Source organism: Leptosomus discolor, chromosome 14 (assembly GCF_034619465.1).
Source record: "Leptosomus discolor isolate bLepDis1 chromosome 14, bLepDis1.hap2, whole genome shotgun sequence".
Classification (NCBI taxonomy): domain Eukaryota; kingdom Metazoa; phylum Chordata; class Aves; order Leptosomiformes; family Leptosomidae; genus Leptosomus; species Leptosomus discolor.
Window position 1 is genome coordinate 8,811,810 of NC_141404.1, and position 23,595 is coordinate 8,835,404.

The window sequence follows — 23,595 nt, forward strand, 5'->3', positions numbered from 1 at the left end:
TATATGGCCCCCTATCACACAGGGCCCCCGCTGGAGACAGAGCCAGGAGCCTCCGGCCACAGGGCTGGTGCTGCCGGGTGAGCACGCTGAACGGCCAGCAGCCAAACCTGGGCAGAGGGAGCCGTCGAGCAGCACCAGACACTCACAACACGACAGCTCAAGAACAAAAATCCCAAATTATGTCTCAGCATATCAGAAAACTAACACAGGAGAAAGCAGAAGAATTGAGTGAGAATGAGGGATAGGATAGTAGTTGAGCTAAAGGAGGTCAGCTCAAAATACAAACACATCTTTTCAAAACCAGAGCCATTGGTACCCTTAAAAAAAAAAAAATCAATATTGGATACCCCCCCGCCCCCCCCCCCCAAGACCACAGGACGACCTCGTACCGTCATCGGATTCACCACAACAGCTACAGCCCTTGCACCGCCGCTGCTGCTGCTGCACGTCTTGCTTGCTCGGTCAATAAATGAAAATGTAAACGTAAAACTTCATAAACATAATAAATTCAAGTTTGAAACTTTCTTTAAAGAAAGAACAAATCTCAGTCACTCACTTTATACCAAAAAAAGGCACGTGGATGTTCATGTCTGTCCAACAAAAATGCTTACGCTACAAAAGTATTTGATTCGATGTTTACGTTAACCGAACTCACCTAGCTGCGAACAGATACCATTAAATCACCTGTCTCCAAAATACGCTGTTCCCATCCGACTAGGGGGTTTCTTGTGCATTAACTAGAGATTTTGGTTTTCATAGAAAACTGGGCGGTTTTTGCCTTTCTTTTTTCTTTCTGACTCATTGGCAGCTTCAGTCTCACTGGAACTCCCTTCCCTAGATCCACACAGATAACTACGCACATTTTCTCAAGCCTACATAGAGCCAGGGTTTCCTCACCCTAGACATCCCAAGTCGAATACTTTCCTTAAAGAGTACAGCAACCCACCTGCCCTTGTCAACTGTCTCCTTGCAGAAAAGGAATGATTTTTTTTTCCAGGCTGCTCCTCCAAGCCGTCAGGAACCTTTAAAGCTGCAGCTGGGCCACCCAAGCTGCTTAGGGTCCCTCCCGGCTCTTGACTCTCCTCGGATTTCACAGGGCTCACGCTCCATTCCGTCTTCCAACAGCAGAAACACGGTGTGCTCTCAGACCCAGAGCGCGTCCCTACGGATGCCCACGCACGCCTCGCCATTTCGACAAGGAGCCACCAAGCCACCCCGTGAGCACGGCTGCGGGCGCCAGACCGGTCTTGTTGCAGAAAGCATCACTTTTAGGATTTTAGGATACTGCTTAGAAATCCCCTTACTTTTCCCATCTTGATTTAAATATCAAGAATTCTAATTAGTAGATATTAATAGGAGAGACTAATGATTATATTGGGAAATAAGTCTAAAATGGAATAAATGATCAAATATAAAATAAAATCTGTATTGCCAATGCTGCTAGCATACTCCTGTAAAATTCCAGACCTAAGGTATTCATTAAGCAATGAACTGTTAGCGGTTAGAAACAAGGACAGTATGTTGTAGTCCAAGATGTATGCAAGACAGGATTTATTATGGTTCCCATTGTGTATAATCTTTGAATCATGACCGAAGTAGGTACGAGCCAAGAGCCTACGAGCCAAGGACATGTTCCTTGACCATACATGGTCAATTCAAAGAGAGGGCGAGACCTCCAACTCATGGACCACCTACCTAAATTACACCACCTACTCAAAAGAGAACAATAGAAGACTACCACAGAGGCTGCGTGCTAATTTGCATCAGAAGCGAGAGAAGAAGAACCAATCATCGAGAGGATGAAATTAAATATGCATTGTATAAACTAAATATGTATGAATTTAATATATAAATATTTGTTGATTGTAATGTCCAGGCGGACATCTTTGGGAAGGATCCCATGTCCCCAGTGCGCATCATTAATAAAGGACGTCTCTACTGATCTAACTTTGTGTAGAAGAGTTTTTCTTACCACTGCAGGTTTGCAACAGTTTCACCTGCACCCATTTCAGCAAATGCAGTTTCTGAAGCTTTCAACGGAAAACCACATCTTGACACTTCACCGCACCGGAGGCAATCCCTATCCAGGATGCCATGAAAATGCAGGAATGCAAACGGCAAAGCCACAGCAGTGACAGCTTCAAAAACATTTAGACCAGGAACAAGGGAGAAAAATAAAACCAGTTCAGTGCACGCACAGGAAAGCAGTGGACAGAGAAGAGGGTCAGCATCCCCAGCCCTTACGGAAAACATTCCGTTCTCCTGCCGCTCCTAAACCCACCCATTAGGTCTAGAAGTCGCAGCACGACCGCGGCAACAGTGACAGCAGGGAACAGCAGCCCTGCCCCTGGACAGCCTATCGACCGATGCTATTTAGGCAGCAGGGAACACAAACAGAGGGGCATCTTTTGCCACACACAACCCTCAAACTTTAACTTTACCGAAAACAGCCACAGGGAACACATTGCCAAAAATGACGTTTGGCAATACAACTTTGACAGCTTTCACACACACACACATCTTTGGAGGCTTGCTATCTGCTTCCCCTTCTTGTTCTTCTTTCAGGAGCTCTACTTGCAGCCAAGTTATTCAAGCAGTCCCCTTCCTGCTATTACCAGCACATTTACACAGGCAACTTCATTGTCCTCTTGGTCATTTTGCAAGAGCAATTACAGCCCTGACAGAAGGGCAAAGGAAAAGGAAAGCAGAGGTCAGACAGCAAAAGAGCTCTGTGGGCTGCCACCAGGCAGCCTTGCACGCTTTCTCCCCCCTGCCCCCCAAAACCACACCCCCACACAAACGATACTCCACCCCCACAAACCACACCACCCCCCTCACTCCTCACCCAAACACCCCCACACCTCACCCACAGAAACCACACCAAAAAAAAAACCTCCAACCCACTACCCTGTACCTCCCCCCGCGCCCTTCACAGCTCATCCCCGTCTCAGTGGATTGTCCTGCCAGAGGATGAAGTGCAGAAGATCCATATCCCCATGACATTTGCCCGTGTGGGTACATGTTCAGAAATTATCCAGATCTGTAAGACAGACAAGTATCATTTCTGTGGTTTCAATCATCAGAACTCAATTTAAGGATTTCCAGTTTTGTGAGGAAATGAACTAACTTTTAAATGTAGGGTCTCTACACTACAGTCGGGGGGGGGGGGGGGGGGGTGGAGGGAAAGGCATTACTGATTAAAAAAAAAAAAAAAAAAAAAAAAAAAAGAAGGGCATGATTCAGAGCTCCCAATCATGACAGAGCGGTGGGGACAGTAAAAAAAGCAAAGACAAACAGCAGCAACATTAAGTGAAATCCAGCTTTAATTCTGATCACGTCTTTAAGAGACTCTTCAAGTCTACACCTCAGTCCTATGAAGGACTAGTCGTTTTTTGGAAGGACAAGCTTTTTTTACGTAGAAGTCCTAGACTGAGAGCTCCACGGAACAGAATGTGGACTGAACCACAGGACAAGCAGTCATCAACGCTCTAATGAAAAAAACAAATCGATTATAAACCAAGTTTAAATATCACTTTCCATCCTGTTTCTTTGGTTACATTTCTACCGGCGTCTAGGTGCTCAGAAGTTCACTGTCCTGACACCACAGGTTACTGACAATGTACTCGGGCATCTAAAAATAAAAGGCCATCTCCATCTCACTCATAAAATCAGGGTGAACCAAGAGAAGAGAAACGCTCAAGAAGGCAACAGGCAGCTCCGCACTTACCACAGATGAAAGTCTGTTCCTCGACCCGGAAGGAAAACACTCCCGTCTCCCAAGGGACCTCCCAGGGAACGAGCCGTGCTCCGTTAACGGCGCTTTGTCCCCAGCTTCTCTGCCCTGGCAGCAGATGGGCCGCTTCCCGGGCTTGGATGGGGAGGGGCGGGGGGACCCTTCCACTCGCCCCGGCCCCTCCGCACTCCCCCAGCCCCACACGGGCCATCGCCCAAGCACCGACCGCAGCCGCCTGCGCGGGATCTCCCTCGCGGGACGCGGAACGTGACACCGGGAAGAGGCGGCGCAACAGCAACCGCTTGGTCAGGTTGCCTGGCCAGCGGCGAGAAGACCGGGCAGGGTTCTGCCCGAGGGGCCGGCCCGTTTCTCTCTCCTTTGCCCGGCACAGAGCAGACCCCGCCGCCCCGCCCCGGACACCGGCGAACACCGCCCGGCTCGCTCCGGCGCACCGGCAAGACCACTCGGCAGCGCCGCGCCCCGCGAGAGGCGCCTGCCCGGCTTCCGGCCCTGAGTGGACACCGCCCCCCACCCCCCCACGACGCGGCTGCGCCCCGCCCGGCTCCGGGCAACCCCCGCCGCCTGCCCGCCGGAGGCCTTCCCAGCCGACCCGGAGCCGTTCATGGCGCACCGCCGCGGAGGAAACGCGCCCGGCCAGGGCCGGCCGCCGGCCGGGCAGCGGTCCCGGCGCCGGCCCGCCCCCGCATGGGGGGGCTTGTAAGGTTTTGTTAACATTCCCTAGTCCTTTTGAACACTTAAGAATTTTCTTGACTCGGAGCTCAGTCTGGAAACAGGTGTGCTTTATTCAAAATAGAAGGCAGCTGGAGACTTTCAAACCATAGAAGCAAGAAATCAATGCCTAATACTCTACCTAGTACATGCTCTGTCAGAGCAGCTCCCACCAAAACACTGCCTCTCACCAGCTGCCCCAAAAAGTTCCAGACACCCAAGCACTCTTGGCAGGCTTTGCAGCAGGCCTTGTGTCTTGACCTAGCTCTTCCACTACTTTAACACTGCCTTTTTGGCCGGCTGAAATGCCAGTAGCTCCTTCCTGTCTAAGCCATAGATTGAGGATGCAGCCCAGCACTGTCATATTCAGTCTGAGCATCTACAGATTCATGTATTCTGCCAGGATCAACTGTTTAGAGGAACAAAGCCAACGCACATGTCAGCCCCACACCTCCTTCCTTTGATGCCAGCAGGGCACCTTGTGCACATGCCTGATGCTGATCGATGCTCCCTTGGAGCAAGGGATGGTAAATATATATCCAGGGTCACAACCACAACTAGTCATAAGGCTAATTGGCTGGAATCAGTAATGAGTCTGCTCCAGCATCAGCCCATCCAAGCCTCTCTACCTTCCACCTCTCATGACTTACTAACACACACATTCACTGGTCACAGCCCGATACTCATTTCTAGGCTTTGTTACTTTTGTCACTTGGGTGTCAGTCAGCACTGGGCTGCAGCTACATAAACCAGGCCCAGACTTCAAAGAGCTACCCAGCTCTGCCCTCAGAGACCACTACTGTCCTCCCAGTAAGGCAAACAGTAACCCAGCGTACATAACCTATGAACAGCCATTCATTTGTAAGAGAGCACAAAATCTTTGATACTCTTTCATTCTCAGCACTAACAGCCCACAGGAGCATGGCAGATCTGAGGATCTTTATTTCATAGTTATCAATGGCTAGAGGGATGAGTTACATACTGTTGCATCCATAGGTAGGCAGCAAATCGTAGTTACCAACATGGTACTTACTTTGGGTTTAATGACAGGATGTGAGACTGCACAGCTGTGCTCAAGGTACCGAGGCAACTCCAAAGGCTGGCAGTGAAAACAAGATACTAAACCTGGAAAAAACCAATTGGCTCAACTAGGGCTTAGGAAAAAAAAAAAATTATCACATTGATGCCAGGGGAAAAAAAAAAAAAGAAGTTCAAACAGCAGCAAGTAAAAATAATCCCCAAAGGGGAATCGGTAACATGAATAACGTGGGCATGGACAGAGCAAATAGGAGAGGGAGAAGCTCAGGGCTAGCCATAACCACAGCTGGACCAGATCAGAGCAACATATTTCATTCACTACACTGAGCAAGACGCCGTACACTTTTTGTGGTGTGTTAAATTAGTCTGTCTTCATCCCTTCCCAGCCAGCTCACAGTCCAGTAGTTAGTTACAGCGCTGTGTGCAAATACAGTTAGAGTAGTCCACAGCTCCCCATCCCTTGTAGCGGACCAGCCCAAGTCATCAGAGGCTTGGAAAGTGTAAGCCACGCAACGCAAATGAGAACAAAGACAGGTGGAAGCTCTTGCCAACCACACAGCATTGCCTGGTGCCCTGCTTATACAGCAGTCCCAGACAAGGCTACTGAAGTTGTGTGTCTCTGTGTACACTGACCCTACCCTATGGAGGGTCACTCAACAGTGAACCACAGCACTCCTCAGGCTGACCTGGACTCAGCTGGCATGTTGAAAACAAACAGAGAGACACTGGAAGTACTGTAAGGGCTTGGACACTCCATAGAGAATTAATATGGCCTGTAGTTCCAGTAACTGGAGAAAACAGAGATCTGGAAAGTAAGAAGAAAAGCAGGTTAAGTTCCTGTATCCCTTGGGTCATAGAAGAAAGAGCATATAACGCATGCATGAAGGTTGAGCTTTACAGCATTACACACTCCAGTGCTGCACTGCAGAAGGGCAAGATTTGCTGCTGTTGTCATGGAAGAGGCTTGGAGCCAAAGTCACTTGCTCAAGGTGGCAGCCAGATGAGCTGCAGAGCTCGAACTGAACATTGGTCTAGTGGGATCTAGTTTGCTGAACTCTCCATACCTCATTTCCAGCACCCTGGCATTTCCTCACATCCAGCTCACGACTGAGAACACAAAAGTGTCTACCTGCTCCTCTCCATCTAGTCACTAGTTCAAGCAAAGATATCTGCCACACTACTACATATTATCCCAGAAGGCTAGCTGCTAAGCAGTGTCAGCCAGCTCCCTGGCTCCAGAGCGTTGACTCATCGCTTGTTTTCAGTTTATATGTAAGTCGTACAGAATAACATCACATTAGATTTTTAGGAGATCTGAGGTCCTCTAAAATCCAGAGTTAAAAACAAAGCCCCTTCTCCAAGGCTGTTACCTTGTCCTTCAGTTGCTGGCAAAGCTGCAGTGAAACTGTGAAGAAGACAAGGGCATCATTTAACCATGGGACAACACATTCCACTTTATGAACATGGCTGACTTCATACCGCTGGTTGCCAAACTCACTAGAGTGGGAGAAGAAAAAGAGCATAGCTTCACACACAACAGCACTGAACACAAAACTCAACTGTTCTCCATTCTCACAGAAAAGACTATTATGATTTCTGCTACATTTAACCTACACCTGGCAGTTATAGAATGCAAACTCTCAGTCTACCTCTGACCAGATTTAGAGTTAAGCTAAATCTAACAGGGTTAAGGTAGAAACTTTACTACTTTCCAGAGAGGCAGAAGGGCAGAAAATGCAGATGGCAATGCCAATAACCTAATGTTCATTTTGGTTGACAACTCTCATCTTTAGAGAAACTCACGGCACTCTATGGGTGGGCTGTATCCTGAAAGCTCACATCTTTGGGCCTTTATGACCAAGCCATTAAAGAAACACTATTAAGGGCACATGTGCAATGACTCATCCAGGTTCTCCACTCAACAGATGCTACAATCAAAACTGCATACAGCCTTTTGGATTTCATCCTCGACATACTCCTATAACTGTCACACAGCCCTTGTAGTGCCTGTACTTACAACACGGCTCCAGGGTTGTGTAAAATGGATCCTCCAGCAGGCTTGAAGTTCTAGAGGAGAAGGAAAAGGTCATCAGGATTTTGATGCAGTAAACAAATTACTTAGAAGGATGTTTAAGGTTTGCACTTTCAGCAGCCTGACATCAAGAAATGGCGATACTGTATCTGCCCAAATACTCTGTTCATATGGAATCCATGCTATCTGATCCCTTCCTGCTCCTTCATGAAAAAAGTCCTACACAGTGGCTGAGTTCAACTTAGCTCCAAGTCTTAGCACCACAAAAAGAAGATGAGAAAATCCAGAAGAGAAACAAAAGATAGATTTGGGGGAAAATACCCTTATGGAAGGACTGCATTTCATAAATCTTAAGAGTTTAATTCTATTTTTACATGACATCAAGCTGACCCAAACACAACAGGTAATGCAGAAAAGTATCCATCAAAACTCCATTCAGAAAATCCAAGACGCTACTTCAATGTAAACTGGATTAATACTATTATGCTCTTCCAAAATTACACAAAATTATCAAACTATATTGTAAGACAAAGCATTACTTGGCAAAAAATAGTTACTGGCTTTCACCAGAGCACTGGTATTTTCTTCCAGGTAAGTGGCCATGCCCCAAACTAGATTTAGAGCCACTGTTCTGCCTGCAGCAGATCTAAACACAAACACTTAACACCAGTTACAGTCATTTCTGCGTTATCTTATACATATATCATTGCACTATGTAGCAGTGCGCCGCCCTCCTCACCATAGGACATCAGGAGAGGTAAATAAACAAGGCTCAAGAGATAGTAGGCGTCACCTTGGTTGTGCTGGGCTGCAGCACATGGAGTTGGTAGACAGTCAGGCACAGCTTATTCAGGTTAATATAGAAATTCACAAGGATGTCTGGAGGCAGAGCAGGGGTGAACATTTTCTGGCGAGAAAATAAGTAGTTTCTTTGTCAGTGAAAGGACCATCATTTCTAATGCTGGGAAATCACTGCCTTTTTCTAAGCCATATTAAGGTTATCCCATACTGAGAAGGACGTTAGGAAAGAAAGACAGACTGAGCAGCTTGCAGGCAATGTTTGTTCCTCTTGCTGCACTTGATCAAATGGTGTGTGCATGACAGAGCCAAAAGAAGATGGAGCAGTGTTCACAATGACAAATAATCCCTGGACAAGATTCCTGGGCAGAGAACAGCACTTACCAAGCACCTCATGCCCAAGTCATCTGCTTTCCCAGGGTTTGCACCTACTTCAGCTCTCCCTTTCTGCCTCAGCAGACACTTCATAAATCCACTTCCACTAGGAAGCAGCACAATACCCTAACTGTGGCATGCTGCCAGACTGTATGGAGATCTATACCACCACATACTTACTGCGAGACCACTGGAGGCAATCTCTGGTAGAGTCAGAGTAGCTGGAGTGGTAAGCCGATTTCGGGCTCGTGAGAGCTGTAACATCACAGCATCCATAAGCTACAATATAAAGCACAGTACACTGCTGAGCAGTGATCCCTGGACAGCGTGCTGCAGAATGCTACAGCCTTTTGCAAGTGTTACACCACACCAACAACCACCAACACCAAAATCCCCTCGCACAAATTCAGGGACTTATTGGGAAGGGGAGGCTCCCACGTAATTGCAGTTTAACTGTTACCACCATCATAGACACTTGCGAGACAGGCCAGGAGTGTTTAACATCAAGGACTGAAGAGAAAATAGTTACTCATGAGAAGAATAAGAAAAGAAAATGAGATCAATTACTGATGCCACAGAAGCATTGACAAACTCATCGCCTCTTCTGAAGAGCGGGCATTAAGGAAAAACAGCAACCTGTGTTCTAGTTCTCCCCATTCCCACATCACAAGTACAACTACTGAATGGGGCCCCCCTGTTCATAACCACCTATGAGCTGGGGCACTAGAGAAAAGAACCAGCTCATTGTGAGTCCAATCCTGCCAGAAACCACTCTGCCAAGGCTCTATTCATGTAGACTTCCTTTCCAAGAAAAAAGTGGGAAACAACATATGTCTGTTATACAGCTCATGACTGCTAAGATGAAGGCATCCCCCCCCTACTTCCACCTCAAAGTAAAAAGGAAGTAGGTTTATTACCTAGCTGCCTCCTGTTAGCAGCCCTTGCCCACATGGAGACTAAAAACGTTTAGCTTTCTCATATTTGATACTGTGATGGCGTCTAGCAAGTACGTCACAACTCTGGTAGCTTCAGAGAGCACTTCCAAGCAGAGCGCTGGGCTTTACTGCTCTGTATCAGACTGCAGCAACCACTACCAGCAAGTGAGAAGTCACTCTCAAATCATCAGTAAATCATGAGTACTAACTGTAAGCTTTTGTTTGCTGATGACTGCCCCATTTCTTCTCTCCCCAAAAGCACTGACTGACAGGGAAGAGCATGAGCTGTGTAACCACATGATCCAAAAAAGATCAAGGGAGATGCTCCCAGAATACCGTCACTGTGCAACAGGGCACTGACTGCTCAGATTACCATTCACCATGATGTATAACCCTGTTACTGATGCTAAACTGGCATAGATTCATATCAAACAGGAGGTCACATGGATACTCCTTGACACGGGTACATATGGATACAACTGGGGAATCCATTTCCAGTAAAAGAGTCAAGACAGCAATGCACCTAACTGTGTTTAAAACAACCAATGGAGGGAAGAAAAATGCATGTTCCTACCCAAGTAGAGAGGGCTTTCTCCTCACCTTGAGAACCTCCGAGCCTGTTTTGAACTGGTAGCTTACATCTCTGTTCATAAGCAGGTAAATGGCTTGGTTAACATGGTTTCTAGCATCCTGGATCTGCAAAGGTACAAATGCAGCCCTATTAAAGAAACACTCTCTATAACACACACTAGGAAGTGGAGGTTTCCCAATATCTCATTGGCCCTAAGAAAACAGTGACTTCTCAAATGTTAAGGCCATTTCTCTCCGAGTACCAGACACTCGCTAACACAAAGCTACCACTGCTGCCTAGATGCATTATCGCTTTCTTCACTCAAGGACTGGAGATGCAAAACAGTCTGACAGCTACAACCTGGATTTCAATCAAAATATTGCTGCAGCCCTGAAGGAACAGTGACATCAGAGGCACTCTCATCCTGGGAGGAGTCTGATCATGACTGTTCAGGCAGGAATTCTCACTGTTGCGGGTATACAGCAGTCAGGTCTAGCAACATGAATACTGATTTTTCCCTTAGGAACTATTAAAGCTAAAACCAATAACATAAATTACATCCATAGCAGCAACGAGCAGCAACAAGCAGCAAACACTGATTTCTAACATAGTGTCTCTGGCAGTACTCCAGAGTCTTTCTAACCTATAATTGTTGGGGTTGAGAGTTATGTCCAGCATCAAAAATCTGCCATCACGCCACTTGTGTGCAACCTGGCCAGACTTGGGACACAGGTAGCTCAAGTCCCTCTCAGGAAAGACCACTTGCAGCCAGGAGAAAATTATCAAAGCCAGACTGACAAGGTGTATTCCAGTGCTTTCACGAGAGCAAGGACAAACCAGAGGAAGAAGAAAATGGCCCCTGGAGAAACTGACTTGTGTTCAGTTACAAGCAGCAGCAGGAAACTTGAAAAAAAAGCAAAGGGGTAAATCAGAGGGTGCAATAAATGGAAAAGATAAGCAGGGAAGCCTGTACGAGCGGTGGCTGACGGGAGATGGAAACACAGCTTGGGCTATTTGTAGTTCTATATATCTACACTGATCCCCAGCAACCCCAAATCCCAGCTCAGCCTTGTAGAAGCCTCCCTGGCATAGATCTCGGCACTTCCTTCTCATCCAGAGCTCAGGGATCTCAGAATAGCCTTGCTCTTAGAAAGCACAAGGCACTGGAGGCTACAGAGAGAAGAGAGAGATGATACAGTCCACTGTCAGACTGCAGAGGGACTCTGCAGCTACTTGGGCTATGGCATCTCCAAACTTCACCACCTCCAGCCTTTACACCTCCCATATATATGGAAGAAGTTCTTCACCCTGAAGGTGGTGAGACAGTGGAACAGGTTGCCTAAGGAAGCTATGGATGCTCCATCCCTGGCAGTGTTCAAGACCAGGTTGGATGGAGCCTTGAGCAACCTCGTCTAGTGGGAGGTGTCCCTGCCCATGGCAGGGGGGTTAGAACTAGATGATCTTTGAGGCCACTTCCAACCCAAACCATCCTGTGATTCTATGATATGCTTTCAAGCAAGCCAAGTTACCCTGGCAGTGTTACCCAACCCAGCAATGTCAATCCTGCTATTATAAGGAACTTCATTCCTATTCCCCCTTGATTTTGCTCTGGTTTCTAAGAAAGTTCCTCAAAACTTGTGTGCCTGCACTTGTGTTCCTCAAAAATGTGCCTATACTACAATTTCTTACCGATAGCTTTACTTTGCACAGAGACACAAAACTCCAATTGGCACCACTTGCTAAGGGAAGAAACTCACAATACTTTGAGATGCTCGTTTTTAATTCAGACAGGACAAAGATCTCCACATAATCACTGTAAATGCTTCTGCAGAGTCCTGTAGGCACTCACATTCCACATCTGAACAACATTAGAACACAAAACTCTTGCAAGTAAATAAACGAAGGTGTTTTCCATAAAGGGTGGTAGAAGCCTATCAACCAGGCAGCAGTACAAAACAGCCACAAAATAGGATGCACTGCTGAGTGTTATCACAGAAACTTCCTTGCCTTGTCGCAAGGCATAAAAAAAAAAACCCTCAGTCGAGTTTGGCATTAACATCTCAAGTACACAATTTTCTAGATTTCTACAAAGTTACCAGGCAGAGCTTTCACTCCGCTGCCAAAGCAGCTGTTGGAAACGGCACTCAATACCAAATGCACTGATCACCTAGAAAAATCTGAGCCATGGTATAGTGAAGCACCTGGAATACATCTTTCTCCAACTTACTCAGCTATGACAAAATAACCGTCAGAAACTACGTCTTCAAGATCAGATACTGGATGAGGTCCTGAAATCAGGCATCTCCCAGCAAAATGATAGGAAAGAGATTCGATGTTCTGGATAGACACATCCCTTTAACTCCTTAACTGAGAGAACTCAGCTATGCTACAAGAGCACAATGCAGTGAGATTTTTTTCTCAGCATAAACAAATGCTTCCGTAAGAGAATGAAGCAAGCTACTCAAAGCCTCTGAAGTTGCTCTTTGCCCTGCTAGCCTGGGTTTTACAAGCAGACACAAGGCCAGTACTGCACAGGCACCCTAGACACCGCTTTTAAAGGATTATGACTGCCATGCAGACAACCCTCAGCTCGCTGGTGTTTCAGGAGCGAGCAGAACCCACCTCTCTCTCCTAGCACCAATAACTGAATTTAGTTGCATCTGTTTCCTCCCTTAGCTTTTACCACTGGAGCTAACGTGGGACGGACATAACCACCTCCCTCTGAAAGAGAGGGACTACAGCTACTGCTTGGAGGGCGCAGACGCTACAGAGGGGTAGGCATCTAAAGTTAACAGTACCTGCTGCAATTTCCACTGCTTGTCTTCCCGAAACGCAAAGTGCAGAAGCTGATTATTTCTGGGCATTTTCAGATTAACATCCTTGAAGAAAGAAACAAACATGTGAGAGCAAGCAATCCCCATATGCAGAACATGAAGACTGCCAGTTCCACTCCATTCTGTCTCCCAGACCATCTTGGCAAGCTGCTTCCAGCAGTCCTGGCGTGGCCAGAACCTCAGCTCTCCTTCAGGAAGATGCTTAACACAAAGGAGAAGTTGAAAGGCATTCAGTGAATCCAGATTCAGGCAGGACACATGACCTCATCTCAGAAGGCCCCCAAGGAAATTTGATATTACACAACAAAGGTGTTAAGGCAAGGATTCCTCATGAAAGTCAACTCCACCACGAACCACAGGGTGGAGTGAGGGGATATTATATGCTGGGTCTTGAAAAATTTCAACAGTTGCTGAAATGTTAAGGATTTAAGGCCTATTAGGGAAGACTGACAAAGAATACTTACCGATCACTGGTAAAGCGTAATAAGGATGACCTCTCCCTTGAGGTCATCAAAGTGTAATAAGGATGATCCCACCCCTTGACGGTAGTACAAAGCAAGAACCATGGCAAGTACTCACAGCTTGACACAGGGCGTCTCCCTGCAGCGTCAACACACCTTTCACCTGGTCTGTGCTGGAACAGAGAAGAAAGATCTGGGCAACATAACACAAGTCACAGGAGGCAAGAGACACCTACTGAAACTGCCAACCTGATGCCGCCCCTCCCTCTCCCATGTGGCTAGCCAAGTTCCCCTCCTTCCAGGGGTCAGCTGGGTGATGCAGGTGAACTCTACACACTTTCAAGTCCTCAGCTCTTGGCCTGCAGCCAGTTGCTGTCATATTCTTTATGAGCCACCTCACCCTAACTGCCCTCCCTAAAACACTATGTTCGTTTCTGACTCCGTGCTTACTTCATGTATTACCTATCAACAATTTGGTTGCAGTTACAAACAGCTCTAGCAGGCACAAACACATGAATTACTGACAAGAGTGCTACGTGGTTCACATGGGAGTTAAAAGCTACAAACCCCACCTGCCCTACCCTAACAAGAAAAAAAACAAAACAAAACAACAAAAAAAGAAAAACCCCACACCCCAAGCCCCTTAAAAGGTCCTGCAAGATGCGTCACATCAACAGTTGGGGAAGACTGAAGCACCTGGGTCTTCAAGAACTCGGTTTAGCCAACCCTTATGATACACTAGAGAGAGACTCTTTAGATCAACGCTTTTTAAGATACATCTCACAACAACGAATGAAAACTAGAATCAACTTTAATAGTTTAAGATCTGAAGAGTGCAACCTTCAAATGCAATACCGAATCGTTGCACCATTCTATAAAATGCTCACCATGCTGTTTCCAAGGACTAAGATCTACCACCTTGCAACAAGCTTGTGACCTCTGCCAGAATGCAGCTATTCAGACCAAGGCCTATGCTGAAGATCAAAAAATGGACAGCTACTTCAGAAGAACTGTACTTCTATAGCACCTTCTGCACAGGTCTGTTTGCTCTGTGTGAAGTACGTTAATTATTACTTGTTTAGCACAAAGGTTAAGATTTGTCCATAGTCAGAGTCAGAAAGTAAGACAAGAGCAGAATTCAAGTCTTGTAACAGCGGCTCCCTGTGCCCAGAAGGAGAAAAATGCCCCTTGGCAAAACTGCTGACAGCAGCACACTGACGCCACACACCAGCGCGTGGTCGGGAATCAATGATACATTATAGGTGTCAGCAGGGAACAGCACCAGTCCGGCTAAGGGAGCCGCTGGAACACAGCTACAGATGTTAGGTTAACCTGCCATAAGAGTTTGTTCATTTGTTTTCCTTCAGGCGAAATCCCGTGCTGAAGAAAACCCCGTTACCCTGGGGGTGCCACAGGGACCTCTGCCGCAGCTGCCTGAGGAACAGCACCTCTGCTCCTGAGGGCAGCCCCGGGCCAGATACAGGCAGCGGGGCCGGCAGAGCAGTGGCGACCCACTGCCCACCGTGGCCACTTACCCCAACGTGCTCAGCACAAAGTTCTCCTGCTTGACAGCTCCTCCTGAGCCACTGGCGGGCAGGGCAAAGCGGTGAGAGGCCTCCTGCCCAAGAGAGGACATAATGAGTGCTGGAGTGTCCACCTGGGTCCAGTGCATCACAAGACAAGGTGAGAGCAGAAACGCAGATGCTGGCAAGTGGCTGAACACAGTGTGATCAACTTTGCAAGCCTCCCACAACCCACCTAGCAGAGCACATGGATTTTGTATCGTCCTCCTGCAGGACAGGCACAGCTCAAGAGAAGGCTCAGTCCATGCAGCTCATGGTGAAAGCCATCAGAAATCCCAGGCTCCAGCTCCACACCTGGGAGCCAGGCAAGGTGGCCAGTGCCCAGCAGGGTCACCAAGCTGTCCGCTGCAGAAGCGGCACTCTGCACAGTGCTCGAGCGCGCTGCCCCTTTCTCAGCCCACTCACTGCCCTGAGCTGCACAGCGCAAGTGCCGACAGTCCCTTACCCACATAAGAACTCCTGAGTGAAAACCAGCCCTCCTGACTGGTCATACTGGCTGGTGACTGTCCTTTAATCAAACTTTGCCCTTAAAACTACACAAATTCTTCAAAACAGATACTGCAGGTTATTGTCACCTGCTACTGAGTCACGTCCTGGGTCAGCACTACAGACTCCCACATCCTCCGGCACCTGCCCCTCACCTCCACATTTTTGCCCCTGCTCTTGCATCACCCACTAACCCCCAACAAAACCTCAGAGCATTAAGGGTTTGGGTCTGTTGAACACTAACCTAGCAGGAGAGCAGTGAACTCTCGTGCACACAATCTCCTTTGGGTAGTTCGCCACCTGGCTACCCAGAAAGAGCCAAACCTGGCAGCCCACCCTCAGGCTGGCGAAAGGTGCTGCAGATCTAGTTCAGCCAAACACCTCATGCCTCTGACAGGGGCAGGCACCAGCAGAGAACTGGGTGTATCAAGCGAAGGAAGGTTTTGAATGAGGAAATTGCATGCTAATTACTGCACAAGTAGTAGTTTGTCAGCTAAAGGCTATCATACTGGTTAACAGTAACAGTTACAGGCAGATCCAGATTTGTACAGTTAACAGTAACAGTTACAGGCAGATCCAGATTTGTACAGTTAACAGTTACAGTTACAGGCAGATCCAGATTCTCTCTTCCAGGAAATATTCACATCTAAGGCAAACGCTTGGCAGAGAGGTCTGGCTACCTCCGTGTGCCTTTTCAAAGTAGCTTTCAGCAGAGGGTCAAGAACAGAAAATCTAGGGGGAATCAGCTTTATTGCGAATCCTTGAGATGAAAGGGCAAGTAAACACTTGGAACAGCACTGGACATGCACAATGGATCTTTCTGTGCACCCTCTACCAAGGATTCTTTCCTCCAGGGGAAATCTACTACCATTCCTCACATGGGAGAGTAACAAAGCCACAACACAAAAAACAGATGAAGCAAATTAAGCTTACTTTCAAAATATCCTGCAGCTGTCTCAAAACAGCATGGACCTCTTCTTGTAAAAGCCATTTAAATTCTTCCTCCTACATTACAGAAAGATAGCAGTAGAATCACTAGAAGTCAAACACTGGAAATAAATCACTTAAGACACATATGAAAATTATTTAAGTTCTGAGTATACTGCTATGTCCATGCTGTTTAAATCACATGCTAGAAGGAGAAGAAAAAGATTTCTTTCCAATCTGTTAAAAGGCCTCACTCTTCACTTCTCTGCCCCAGCCAAATGAATTGTCCTCATTCTTATTTTGACTTTGTAAACAAAGCAGCATTCAGACAAATCACTTTACCAATAATTACAGAATTAGGAAAGAACAGGCAGCAAGGGATGCGAATTTCAGAACAAAGTACAAATCCTGCTGCTTCAAAATCTGGGGCATCTTTTTAAGGTGCTGGGTTGGGCTGACCTTGACTGGTCAGCCACCAGACACCCATCCAGCCTCTCCCACTCCCCCCCTCAACAGGCTAGGGGAGGAAATAAGATGAAAAGCACGCGAGTCAAGATAAAGACAGGGAGACCCCTTACCAGTCACCATCACAGTCAAAACAGGCTCGATTTGCAGACAAATTTGTTGCCAATTAGATGGTGAGAAACAAAGACAAAACCTAAAATGTTCCTTCCCCCCCCCACCACCATTTTACCAAGCAACAGCAACCTTGAAACAAAGCAAGCTAAACTGAAACGTTAGTGGAAGGAGAGAAAGGCTGAAGACTCCCAGTCATTTGGGCAAATTCAGAAACAAGTTCAGATCTGATGACGCACTGCCTCAGGCCTCAATCAGTTCTCTGCTACAGAGAAGCCTGTATAAAGCAGATCCTCAAACTCCAGCTAAGCGTTCCTGTTAAACCACAAGGCCCCGTGCAGAAGATCATCAGAGAAGTGGGGACAGAAGCAAGTAAGGGGCAAAGAAGAGATTGACACTTGCTACCTTGTAAGAAAGGAGAAATTTTCCAAATGGAAAGTACTGGAAAGGAATGAATTGAGCAGGTTGCCCAGAGAAAAATCGGAAAGGTGTGGTCAACTCAGAAATTTAAGCCTCCGGTTTCTCCTCTAGATGGCTCCTGTTCACCATGAGAAACACAAAATAACTCCTCACTGCTGTGTCATCACCTTATGCAAGAGTTATCTGAACAAAGCATAGGACAAGGACAGTTTTGTTTCAACACTCACCCAAAGCAGGTACACGCAACAAACCGAGGTAGGATTCTCCGTCATCCTTCAACCTAGTGTGGGTGCAGCACCACTGACTTTTGCCATTTAATCCTGTTTTGTGTTTCTGGGCATCATATCGACATACTGGATCCCTTGCTCCTCCATTCTCTGTAACACTCTCCTCCAGGTTCCCAAAGGAACAGAAGTCACACAGGTAAAGAAGACACCTGTAGTGCCTCCACCACCCCATTGTCGCTAGGCAGAGGATTCTACTTGAAATTGTCATTGGTGTCTTTCATTCCCTTAGTGACAGCAAAAGATCTTCCTCCCCCAGTATTAATTTCAGACTAAATCAAGTCCATTCACCAATGTCTGTGAATTATACGTCTGTATTTTTTAAGAATGCTAGTCATGTCATTCCAAACTACATTAACTTTAGAAAAATCTGGTTTTCACATGTGGCTTTCTGCCTAGCCTGGATGCATCTTTAAAACTCCCTTTTCACTACTTTTTGCAGCTCGCGTCCTCGGAGGTGTCTGCGACAGCAGCTGGTCTATGTCCTTCCTACCTTTATCAAGTCAACACGGCCGCTGTGACATGCCTGCCTGCCATGTGCTAGGTCTGCTCTTCCGTCAGGCAGCGTGTTGGGCTGACTATGAAAAAAATCAAGGTCACGTAACATATTTCATTTTTCATCGGGAGCAGGACAGCCTCCACACTCACCGGGCCTTGCACTCACCCGCGGCCAACGAACGGAGCAGCACTGCCCGAACCCGCCCTCGTACTGCTCAGGGGGAGACCACCGAAGCGCAGACCCTTAGCGCCGCTAAAGGGGGGCTGGAGGAGCCCAGAGCCTGCCGGTCGGCCGCGACCTGAGGGCAGCACAGCAACGGAGCCCGAGGCCAGCCCGAAGGCCTGGCCCGGCACCGCGGCACCGCCCTGCGGGCCCGCCATGGGCACAGCTGCCCCACGGCTACGCGGCAGCGGCCGGGCGGCCCTGGCCGCCCGGGGCCAGATGGGGGTGCGGCTTCCAGCCGGACCGCAGCAGGCCAGCGGGGGTCCCGGCAGGGCCGCCACCGCCCGGGGTCAGGCCGCTGGCGCTCGCCGTTTGCCATGGCAACGAGGACCCCTCCGCCCGACTCACCAGCACTGCCCGCTCCGCCGCGCTCGCCATCGCCGCCGCCATCCTGCCGCCCAGCCCCGCCCCTTCGCAGCACCCTCGGTCCCTCCGATTGGCTACCGGCACCGCCCCTCAGCCCGCCCACACCGCACCACGCCGGCGCGGCCTCTGCCCGGCAACGCAGCCGAGGCAGCGCCTGATTGGGCAGCACCGTCCGCCCGTGGCAATCGAGGCGTGGCGAGGGCGGTTCCAGGAAGGCGTGACGTCAGGAGGGCGGGAGCTGGCGGCGGGGCACCGGCGGCGGGTGCAGGGCCCGCGGTCCCGGGCCTCACCCGGTGCGATCGGGCACCGCCCGGCCCCCGCCCTCAGCGCACGGCGGGTTCTTGCTGCTCTGCCCCGCTCCCAGCCCGGCTGCCGTACAACCGAGCCACGCTCACGAATCCTCAGGAATGGGTAGACTTGGAAGTCTCACCGTTTCTTGTCGAAATTTTGAAATTTAAATAAATTGATACCGGCATTGAAGTCTTTGGTGCCCTGGGAGTGAGAGATGGCCAAGTGAACAGCACCGTGGCCCGCCCAGCAAGGTGGGCTGTGGCAGGGACAGCGTTATTCACAACTAGAGCCAGCTCCTGCTGTGAGCACAACACCGAGGCAGCGGCCTTGCTCCATCGCTTTCTGCATTGCTTTTAACCCCAGTGCTCAAACCGAGACGTCCCTTACGTAGCACTTGTAATTCGTTTGAACTAAAGCTCACAGTTAATCAGTACTGGCCCCTCAGGACATGAACATCTACTGCTATTGACAGCAAACGCTGCCTGGATTATCAAAAAGCAATATTCCAGAGCTTGCAAGCACCTCGGTTAGGGGACCGTCTTGGAAAACCCTACTTGCTGCTGAGTCAGTGCTCAGAAAAACCCCAACACTAGAAGGAAGGATACTCTGGACAGAGCAATGGGGCCACCAGGCTCAACACTTTGACAACACAATAAGTCACCAATGCCAGAAAGCTTCTGGACCTCCATCTCGGCATTATTTGCTTCAAAACGAAGTCTCTCAGCCCAGATGCACACAGCCCTCTGCCTGCGGAGGCTGGAATTTATCCAAATTCATCCTCTGTAGTGCGTCCCTGACAAGATCAGGCTTCTGAAATGACCAAATTGCTTTCAGGCATACTGCTGGTTTTCAGCAACTCTGATTCTTGAATGTTTTGAGGAACACACTTATTTCTTTAATGCCACGACAGAGGTTCAACAGGCTTTAGAAACTGCCACAAGAACACTGCGTTACCAAGAAAGGTTTTATTCTTTTTGCCAGTAGCTTTGTTAATTGCACAAAAAAATCTTTTTGTTTTGCCATTTAAACATTTTCACACATCCTATTCTGAATGACATTAATTAAAAACAAGGCAAAAAAATAAAAATTCACAACCTTAATTAACTATAGGATCTATCATTGAGGAAAAAAGAAACTGCTTTTCTTACAAGCTTTTCACAAGTGTCACATTTTCTCTTTAAAAAGGAGGGAGTCAAAAAAAGCAAATTGCTAAAACAGAAATCCTCATAAAAAGGAACTTTACAGAATTGTCAACAATATTAAGACAACATTGACTAGCCAGTTTTATTAGAGCATCTCTCAATCCACAGCTTCCCCCCCTTCCCTCCGCCTAATCTCAGGCCTAGGAACAGATTAAGATCCATGTTCAGAGGCTACAGACATAAATACAAGAGTCTGAGTGAGACGACATGAGTCGATCTCAAGTGGCATCTGAAACAGTTCAGTTTTCACCATTTCCATCCCTTCTCCTCACTTCACATCCACTTCAGAGCTCTTGGTCTCCTCCTGCTCCTCCTCCCTGGCACATCGGGGACAGTACAGCTGGCTGGGCAGCACCACAGCCTCCAGCCACTCTGTGTCCACTCGCTCCACCAGAAAGCTGTAGTCAGCCTCTCCCAGGATAAAGTACAGTGTTTAACTAGTTTGCACCTGTCACTCCCACACCAGTGGCGACTGCCATCTTAAGAACTACAGTATTTCTGGAAAACAAAACCTGCAGCAGCAAGTTGTCTAGGGAGCGCTTCCCCCTCTCACAAATACTGTTCTTGGAATTCACTAGGAAATACACATCACAGACCCGAGAGCTCCTTTCATGTTCTCGCTCTTTCCAGAGGCACCACAAAGCAAAAGAGAGGGAGATCCTCTGTTACCTTTGCTCAACTCATTCACCTTCGCTCTGGCCCAAGAGCCTTCCACAGGGACAGGCTGGGGACACTGCTGCACTGGCTCAGCACAGTTCCACGCTCAACTAGATCCGAGACAGTACCTGCCCCTTCCTCTCAAAGGTTTTTTACACTATAAAACCCGTGGTCTTACCTCCTGCCCCCAAAAGCACAATTTACTCCAGATGCCCTCAATACACAATTCATGTAAGTGATTTCTTAACTGCAGCACGTTTAACCACATAATTCTGATGCTGACAGCTGAGTTCTTCTGGATGGGGAAGCGCAAGCGTGTCAAAAGCAGGCTAATGGCTGGTTATCCTGGGTAGTTATATGTGCCTTTAATACAAATATCTACATGCAGAATGACAGTTGCACTGCCAAAGAAACATGTATGTATAACTAGCATTGTTCACGCATACCACTGACAAACAGGCAAAGTGATGTCTAACAGATCTATTACTAGGAGATGTTCACCACAGGACATAATGCATAACAATATTAGCCCACAAATAATAGTGATCACAGGAGGTGAAATATTCAACAAAGAAACATTTACAGCATTAGATGTCATGATTCGTCGTATCTGATACTTCCTCTGTTTCTTAATAAGGTGCCCCTGAACCATATGCATGTGCTGCACAAAGCAAGATTGTTAAGAGATCCTAACCCACAGGAACATTTCCCTACGCAGCCATCAAGTTCCAAGAAAAAGAAGATGGTGGGAGGAGCAGACCTCACAGATTTAAAGGAACATGGACTAATTTGAATTTGTCTTCTTTCCTTTCAGAATCCGAACCCAAGGGAGGAGATTGTGCCACTGAGAAGTTATTTTGGCCAATAAAGTTTCTTACTGGCATTTTACTAACTCTCAAATCTAAAATGCAAGAACCCTCCTAAAAGGCTAATACTGAGAACAATTTAAAAAAAAAACCAAACCAAAACAAACCAACAACCACCATCTGTGCGTTTTTAGAGACAGGCATCCTTTGGACTCTGGGTTGCTCTGCCATCAACACCAAAAGCCTCTCTGCTCCCTGGCCTTGGCATCTGCAGTTCAAGTCCCGTGTTCCTAGACTAAAGCTCAGCAGTGGTCTTAGCCTCCCATCTCATCTACTAGTCCTTTGAGATGTTGGTATCTGGCCATAAGCAGAGTCACAGGTACAGGGAAAGTCTCGTGCTGTGCTAGTGTTGCACCCGGAGCAGTAACACTAAGAATATGTATGGAAAATCTGACATGTATAAAGATCACTAATCAGTACACAAAAATATCCCTGTGAGGTAGGTAATCACCACCCACCTTTAAAGATGGGCAAGTAGGCCAAGAGCTATAACGACCACGCAAAGGCCAGAGACAGCATGTGGAAAAGAGCTCAGGATTCTCAGTCTCTTGGCTCTACGATCATTCTTCTTGCCCCTTTCAGACTCATCACTCTGCTTGTGACACTGCTGCAACCCAAGACATCTTTGTAATTATTGACTACAAGGGTAAAAAAAAAAAAAAAGTAGTAGTAAGCAACATAAGCTAAGGCAAGGAGTGACCTTAATTTTGCTCCTTCCCCAAATAAAATCTCTATGGCCCAGTTTTAGGTTATACGTTTCTCTTCCAGTTTGCTACGCAAACATGTTGTTCTCCAACGCTGTTTGTAGGATGGGCAGCTGCAATTAGCCTTTTAGGAGGCTCATTTACACTAGCATTCTCTCTTTTTCAGTAAGGTCTGTGTTCCCTAAGCTATAGCTGTCTGTACAGGGGAAGACATGGATGCAATCTGTTGTTCTTAACAGTACAAGGAATTCCTCCGTCAAGATGCCGGGAAGGTGGAAGTATAAAAAGAAACAGAATCAAGACAGTGTTGCATGCAACCCATTACCTTCTGGAACCTCCATTCTCCTCCATGGGAGGTGCTTTGATCTCTAACAGTGGCCAATTAACAAGAATGCTCCTCACCTTACTTGGGACCAAGGACTTTAGCGATATTCACAGGTAGATGGGATGTAGTCACCTGTCCCCTTGATGCAGAGAGTCCAACACACGCATTATTTCACAGCAAAGGAGAAAAGGGATTGTTAGAAACAGCATCTTGGACAAGCATACAAAGAGGAAAACAAAAGCAGCCAAGCAGCAGATTTCTGGCAGAGTTGCCTCAGAGCTTCTGAACAAGCCGCCACTGTTCTGTTCCACGACTGTCAGTGCATGGCATGGATTTTTCTAATTAGACTGCAACAATCCGAGCCCCCTCCTCCCCCCCTTCTGCCACCAGGGGAATGCTCACCGCAGCAGCTGCCTCCGTGGCAGATCTCAAAGTCTGTGTATAAAAGGAAATGGAGAGACAAGAGATGGACTGGTCCAGAGTTAAAACCCAGTATCATAATAATATTAATCAATAATCATAGTATTAACAGTAAGAACGGTGCAGCCTAGTGGATGTAGGCCCTGTACACTGCAGACATGTCGTTGTCTGATTGGTCCAATGCTTTTGCTCGTTTATAGACCTAGAGGAGAGAAATTAGAAAAGGATCAGTGCCTGCTCTTGTGCGAAGCCTTTCCCCAG

At 47.5% G+C, this 23,595-nt stretch overlaps 2 protein-coding genes across 6 annotated transcripts in view; both read right to left on the reverse strand.

The window, feature by feature from the left end:
• Nucleotides 1-5,215: 5,215 nt before the first annotated feature.
• Nucleotides 5,216-18,893, reverse strand: ROGDI (rogdi atypical leucine zipper). Its single transcript, XM_086473283.1, has 11 exons — nt 18,852-18,893; nt 16,509-16,580; nt 15,042-15,124; nt 13,625-13,679; nt 13,010-13,090; nt 10,241-10,336; nt 8,886-8,984; nt 8,326-8,439; nt 7,518-7,567; nt 6,871-6,997; nt 5,216-6,305 (listed from the first exon to the last, which is right to left on the reverse strand). Exons 1-11 carry the CDS (start codon nt 18,891-18,893, stop codon nt 6,264-6,266), a joined length of 861 nt encoding a protein of 286 aa, XP_086329409.1. The 3' UTR covers nt 5,216-6,263.
• Nucleotides 18,894-20,106: 1,213 nt separating this feature from the next.
• GLYR1 (glyoxylate reductase 1 homolog) overlaps nt 20,107-23,595 on the reverse strand; it is a 29,840-nt gene continuing 26,351 nt past the window's right edge. For all 5 annotated transcript variants that reach the window (XM_086473282.1, XM_086473281.1, XM_086473280.1 and 2 more), the window contains one exon: nt 20,107-23,536. In XM_086473282.1, the coding sequence (XP_086329408.1) occupies nt 23,462-23,536 (75 nt within the window). In that variant the 3' untranslated portion in view covers nt 20,107-23,461. The remainder of the gene's footprint in view (nt 23,537-23,595) is intronic.